At 58.0% G+C, this 6,518-nt stretch overlaps 1 protein-coding gene and 1 long non-coding RNA gene across 2 annotated transcripts; both read left to right on the top strand.

Annotated features, from left to right (window-relative positions):
* The first annotated feature begins 2,557 nt into the window (after positions 1-2,557).
* On the top strand, positions 2,558-4,194 carry LOC138846406 (leukocyte immunoglobulin-like receptor subfamily A member 6). The gene is made up of 4 exons (XM_070067704.2): positions 2,558-2,895; positions 3,047-3,082; positions 3,252-3,539; positions 3,623-4,194. The coding sequence occupies exons 1-4, from the start codon at positions 2,847-2,849 to the stop codon at positions 4,192-4,194; spliced, it is 945 nt and encodes a 314-aa protein (XP_069923805.2). The 5' UTR covers positions 2,558-2,846.
* Positions 4,195-4,251: 57 nt separating this feature from the next.
* On the top strand, positions 4,252-6,225 carry LOC149120702 (uncharacterized). The gene is made up of 2 exons (XR_016224992.1): positions 4,252-5,185; positions 6,043-6,225. It is a non-coding gene; the product is annotated as an uncharacterized LOC149120702 (long non-coding RNA).
* Positions 6,226-6,518: the final 293 nt, after the last annotated feature.

Genomic DNA, 6,518 nt, shown 5'->3' with positions numbered 1-6,518 from the left:
CACGGAACGTTCAAGGTCACCTGGATTTCTCAGTGCACATCTAACATAAACCCCACAACACGGTTGGCTCTGGTGGACGGCAGCACCCGGTGTTCTGGAAGAGAGCGGATGCCTGCCCGGCTTCCTCTGATGGCTGATTACTCTGCTTGTCTGTGCGGTGCAAGTCTGCGTTTCCCACAGAGTTCAGTGAGGCGGGTGGAGGGTGCGCCTGGATACTTCTCCCGTGTTTCCAGTTATGGGCTGGGGACTCCACCCCACCACAGCATAGCTTAGGGGGTAAAGCCAACACCAGCAGTGCCGGCATCACATATGGTATGGCCAAGTTGGAGTCCCGGCTGCTCCGCTTCTGATCCAGCTCCCTGCTAATGCGCCTGGGAAAGCAGTAGAGAACGACCCAAGTGCTTGGGTCCCTGCACCCACGTGGGAGACCCAGAAGCTCCTGCCTGGCTCCTGGCTTCAGCCTCGCCCAGCTATATGGGGAGCGAGCCATTGGATGGGAAACCTCTGCCTCTGATTCTCCTCTCTCCATCTCTCCCTCTGAAATAAATAAATCAGTCTTTAAAAAAATTTTTAAGCACTCTAGAAGGAAATACCTGGGTAAATATGACCTCAGACTTCATCACAGCGTCTAAGCTGTGATTCTGAAAGTACAAGGAACAAATGGGAAAATGGCTGAATTGATCATCCCCAAAACTTCAGAAGTCTGTGCACCATGGACAGCTATCAAGGGAACAGAAAGACAACTAACACATTGTGTAAAGATCTGGAAGCCACAACAGGAAAAGCAAGGGTGCAACTCACAAGAGAAGGGAAGTGAAAATAATGCCACAGAGAGGCACCCCCCACGCCCACCACACTGATCACTTCTCGAAGACAAAGCAGGCAGAGTGTGGTCAGGGTGTGGGGCAATCTCAGCCCTGAGACGCGGCTGGAATGTGCAGGGTTCAGCCACTGCGGCAAGAGGCTCCTAGTTCCTCAAAGCACCTGACCCAGTGTCAGCACAGCACAGAGCAACCCACCCCCTGCATGGAGTCAGGCGCTCCCATCAACCCACATCCTGGCAAGGGTCAGGGTCAGGTGCAGCGCTCACCAGTGTGCTGAGTGCAGGCTCTGTGGAGCGTTCTCACCACCGAGGGCCAGGGGGAGGCCCTGACAACCATCCAGGGACTGTGCACACAGGCATCCGTCCAAGCACAGCCGGCCAGGGACAGGAGCCGGATGTGCACCGGGGATGCAGGGCTCGGGGTGGTGGGTCCCTGGCTCCGTGGGAACTCTGCTGAGCCCCAGGAAGCCATGAAGTGAGGATGTGTGCGGCAGAGGGTGCAGCCACACACAAAAGGCCCCGCGTAGCACCATTCCCAGAAACACCCAGGGCTGGGAGCCCACAGAGCCATGGGGCTGGGCGGGGCTGGCGGGGCTGATGGCTGCATGATGTGGGGCTTCCTCCTGGGGTGAGGCCAGAGCAGGTCATTGAATGTCTGGGGCTTTACCGTGAACGCCACTGCATGCACGCTTTGCCAGCTCCTGTTTCTGGGAGGGGGACTTCCTCTCAACCTGATGCAGGCTAAGGAAAGGACAGATGCCTGTGGGTGCCTTGTAACCCGAGGCTGTGACGAGCCGCCATAGTTCTCTCCTGGGTCCCCATCCCAGAGCAGGCAGCTGAGAGCCTGCCCTCTGCCCTCCACTCCAAACACGGCTGAGGATGGGGTCTTCCATTCTGTCTGGGACCCGGGACCGCTTCTGATTCACCTCTGGGGATGGCGGGCGCTCCTAGGGACTTCTAAGGAGCGGTGCCTACCAGAACGGTGCTGTCCCCACGTCTGAATCTGGAAGGGACACTGCAGGACCCTGAGACTGGAGTGCTGCAGCCACGGCCACCCAGAGAGGGGAGGTCTCGGGCTTCCTCCCACCACAGAGACGCTGGGGGACAACGTCACCTGTTCAGGTCGCTCAGGAAGCGGCACCCCCATGTCATCCAGGAGCACGGGGCCCAGGTGCTCAGATCAGGGGAGGAGAGGCCGTGGGGGGCTCAGGAAGCAGGTGCCGGAATCCCCAGCCCCACGTGAGTGTGTATCTGCACACGGGCCCAGTGCCCTGCTCCCAGTCCCCTCTACCTAATGAGAAACCCGGTACAGTGCAGGCAGCACAGGGTGTGCGGCGCTGGACCCCGGCTGGGCTGGTCAGGGCACCACCATATTCTCAGTTCCTAGGGTAGCTCGGGGCCTCTGCCCCCAGACACCCTCCCCTCCTCACAGCTGCTCGCCAGGCCCTGGGCCCACCAGCTCCCAGCAGGACCCCACCCTAAGATCGTGTCCCCTGTTGTGGGCCCTGCTGCACCTGCCACAGCCACAGCTGGGCTGCAGCTCAGCCACACCTCTGCAGCGTCTGTGCCTTCTTCATCCCCCCTGTCAGCGCCAAAGGCCTGGAAGATTCCGTCACCCTCCCCACAGGATCCAGCCCTCCCCACTCCCCTCCCCTCCCCCGCCCCCACAACTGCACTCAACAGCTCAGGAAAGGGAAGTGCGTGTCTCGGCCACCTGGCCTGTGCAGAGAGAACCAGAACCCTAACTGGACAGAGAGTGGACTCCTGGAGGGGTGGGGCTAGAGTAGGGGAGGGAGGCCGGGCAGTCACAGCACAGGGGGCAGCAGAGGCGGAGGCCTGGTCCTAGCTGTCCCTAGTGTCCGCTGTTTCCTGGGCCCCGTCCTCAGGGACAGCGGGGGAGATCGGGGAGGGGCTGCCCCCGTTCCTGTGAGGCCACAGATGAGGAACCCGTGACGTCTCCCTGCTCATCTCCAGCCGGACTCTGGGCCTGCGCCCCTCACAGCTACTCTGCTCCACAGGGACCATGGGCGGCGGGGCCCAGACCCCAGCCCTCACTGCCCTCCTCTGCCTGGGTGAGCTGGGGACAATGGGACCCCTCACAGGTGGGGGGGGACAGTGCCTTGCCCCAGCTGGGACCCCAGGGCTCAGAGGACCAGGGCAGGCCTGGGCATCTCTGCAGGGGTGGGGAGTGGGGAACAGCTCTCACGGGGACTTCTCTTCCAGGGCTGTGCCGGGTGCCAGGGGATGGGGCACAGGCGGGTGAGTCCTCCCCTGACCTGGCTCAGTCCCGGGGGCTCCAGACAGCTCATGTTAAGGAGCCCAGGGTGGCTGGGCTGATGGTGATGGCTGGGAGGGGCTGGGAGTGGAGCTGGGGAATGGGGTGGGAGAGAGGCTGCACCCGGGGTCTGCAACTTTGATTCCTTTCCAGGGACCCTCCCCAAGCCCTCCATCTGGGCCGACCCAGGCCCCCTGGTCGCCGTAGGAAGCCCTGTGACCCTCTGGTGCCAGGGCTCTCTGCAGGCTGAGGTCTATCATATGTATACAGAGAGCGGCCGTCATCCCTGGGAAGCGAGGCCCCAGCAGGACTCCAGACACAAGGCCAGCTTCTCCGTGATCACGTCCATGAGCTCCCATGACACAGGGCAGTACTGTTGTGTGTATTGGACCTTGCTCGGCCACTCCCAGCCCAGTGAACCCCTGACCCTGGTGGTGACGGGTAAGGTTTTTCCCCTGCCCACCGAAGAAGAAACATGGACTTCACGGAGCAGCAGCCCAGACATTGGTTTGCTTCCCCTGCAGGGATGTTCCCAGCGCCCTCCCTGTCGGCCCAGCCAAGCCCCGTGGTGGCGTCAGGAGAGAACGTGTCCCTCTCCTGTGGCTCAGATGAGGCGGGCACTGCCCATCTGCTGAAGGAGGGTGGAGCCGGCCCCCTGCACAGCCTGGAAGCCAGATACTCCCATGGGGCTGGGCTGTGGCAGGCCACCTTCCTCCTGGGCCCCGTGGACAGCACCCAAAGGGGCATCTACAGGTGCTACCGTGCTGACACCAACAAGACCCATGTGTGGTCACTGCCCAGTGACCCCCTGCAGCTGGAGGTGTCAGGTGAGGGCCCCAGCCCTGTCTCATCAGTCCTCATGGTCAGTGCAGGGCTGTCCCCACAGGAGGACTGGGCTGGGGGAGGGGACCTGGGGGAGGTCACAGGGAGTGAGAAACAGCAGAGGTCTCAGCCCTGGGGCCCGGGTCATCCTGTGTGGCACAGGGTATGTGTGGGAAGTGGAGTGGATGGAACAGGGGTGCTGGAGTTGGGAAGGGAACTGGGCTGGGTGCACAGGCCTCTCACAAAGCCCACGCTGGGCGAGGGGACTCCCTAGACACAAAGATGTGCAGTCAGGGCTCAGGCTGCTGCGGGGAGGTGGGGTCCTGTGTTACTGGGGCTGGCCAGCCTAGGTGACCCCTCTGTGCACACCCCCAGCCCCAGCGCCCGAGGACCACACCCTGGAGAACCTCATCCGCATGGGCGTGGCGGGCTTGGTCCTGCTGGGCCTTGGGCTTCTGCTGGCAGAGGCTTGGTACAGCCACAAGAGGACCCGGGCTGCAGGCCAGCGGTGACCTGGAGAGAGGACAGCGCTGGGTCAGAGAGGCCGAGCCCTGGGGGCGGGGCAGGGGGGAGCGTGAGCACAGTGGGGAACAGTCTTCCAGCATTCGGTTGCGGGAACTGTGTGGGGGCAGCAGAGGCTCTTCCTCTATTCAGCTATGGACTTCTCCTGCCCTGAGGTGCGAGAGCGCCCCCTGCAGACCAAATGTGGATCCGCACCATGTGCGCCTCGCGCTTAGCTCTTTCTTCATGGAGACTTTTGCTCTGTTTCTGGTGAATTCAGTTCCCAGTGCGCATGCGTGGGAATCCGCGTTTCAGCCAACAACAGGGAGCTTGCGCCAAGTAACAGAATAAACGAGCGAAATAGATTTCAGGGTGGGCGGGGTCAATCCATCTGGGGAGTGAACCAGCAGATGGAAGACTTTCTCTCTCTCTCTCTCTCTCTCTCGGTCTGTATCTAGCTCTGTAACTCTTTCAAATAAATAAAATATATGTTTTTAAAAAGTTAATGGTGTACAACATTGGTAATGTACTACAAGTCAGCAAATAATACATTTTAAAGGGCTGGTTTTATGTTATTTGAATTTCAGCACAATAAAGAAGGAAACATGGTTCCTTGGAATTACCATCCAATCCAACAGTTCCTCTCCTGCACATATAACCACAGGGATTGAAGCAGGAACCCAAGAAGGTGTTGCATCCACGGGTTCATAGCAGCCTCATTCACATGAGCCCAAAGATGCCAGCAACCAGAATATGCAGACCAGGTGAGTGCGTCCACAACAGGCGGTGTTTGTAGACACGGCTGACACTCTCCTGTTAGAAAAGAAGGAGGGTCTGGATAATCGTGGAGAAACCCTGAAGATATGACAATACAGAAATCAGCCGGTGTCACAAAGACACCATGGTCTGATTCTGCTCTGAGAGGTGCCCGGGGGTGCAGATTCAGAGGGCAGAACGTGGACTCGGGTGTGGGGAGGGAGCGTGCAGGCTCCTGCTGAGTGGGTCTGGGGTTTCTGTCTCTGTTAATGAAGATGTTTGTGAACAGGTGCTGGTGGGTACACGACACAGTGAATGTGAGAGGCAGCTACAGCCGTGAGTTAAATTTCTGTCAGGTCTGTAATCTGTGCTCTGTGAATTTCAGCTCGATTAAGAAGGAAGGCACAATTAGCAAAAACATTTTTGCCACCTATTTTTCCCTTTAAATGAACACGTAATAATTTGGGAGGTGCAGCATGGGATTTGAGGGTGTGCTGATCACACCAGGGCGTTCCCATCTCGTCATGTCTTGTGTTTGGGCCCCAGCTCCTCTCCTCGAGTTCTTTGTAGGAACACTCAACAGGTTATGTGAGCCATGGGTGCCTCCTGTGCTGTGCAGACAGAGCCGTTCCTCTATCTGACTCCACCTTGGGACCCGGGGACCAACCCTCCCTCATCTCTCCCCCCAGACCCTTTTCAGCGAAAGTGATCACCATCCTACTCTGCTACTATGAGACCAACTTTTCCTACTTCCGCGTAGAAGGGAGAACTTACACTGGATTCCTGGGAAGGCGTATTTCACTTAATGTTCTCCAGTCCCAGCCATTTCTCCACAAATGACTGGGTTTCACTAACACTTTTTCAGAACAGAATTACAGGGCCAGAAGAAGCTCCTGGTTCCTGGCATCGGATCCGCCCAGCTCCAGCCATTGTGGCCAGTTGGGGAGTGAACCAGCAGATGGAAGACCTCTCTCTGTCTCTCCCTTTCTCTGCTTCTCCTTTTTTGTGTAACTCTTTCAACTAAATAAATAAATATTAAAAAATAAAATTTATTGAAAATGAATCTTAGTGGAGAATGGGACTGGGAGTGGGAGAGGGAGAAGGAGGAGGAGTGGGAGTGTGGGTAGAATCACTCTATTCCTAAAGTTGTGCTTACGAAATTTGTATTCATTAAATGAAACATCTCTTTTGAAAAAACATAATAATTGAACCTGGGCCAGCAATGTGACTCAGCGAGTGGAGTGAAGGTGCTGCCTGAGACGCCGGCATCCCATACAGGAGCACGGGTTCGAGTCTCGGCTGCTCCACTGCCATCCAGTTCCCGGCTAATGCACGTGAGAA

Source organism: Oryctolagus cuniculus, chromosome 18 (genome assembly GCF_051225735.1).
Source record: "Oryctolagus cuniculus isolate XC-2025 breed Fujian yellow rabbit chromosome 18, ASM5122573v1, whole genome shotgun sequence".
In the NCBI taxonomy this organism is placed as follows: Eukaryota; Metazoa; Chordata; class Mammalia; order Lagomorpha; family Leporidae; genus Oryctolagus; species Oryctolagus cuniculus.
The sequence above is the reverse complement of the archived record's forward strand: the minus strand, read 5'-3'. Positions and strand labels throughout refer to the sequence as shown.

Bases quoted from the DNA above. Each gene is read 5' to 3' on its own strand.
- LOC138846406 (XM_070067704.2), top strand. From the start codon at position 2,847: ATGGGCGGCGGGGCCCAGACCCCAGCCCTCACTGCCCTCCTCTGCCTG. The intron at 2,896-3,046 runs GTGAGCTGGGGA...CTTCTCTTCCAG, and splicing joins CACTGCCCTCCTCTGCCTGG to GGCTGTGCCGGGTGCCAGGG. The intron at 3,540-3,622 runs GTAAGGTTTTTC...CTTCCCCTGCAG, and splicing joins CCTGACCCTGGTGGTGACGG to GGATGTTCCCAGCGCCCTCC.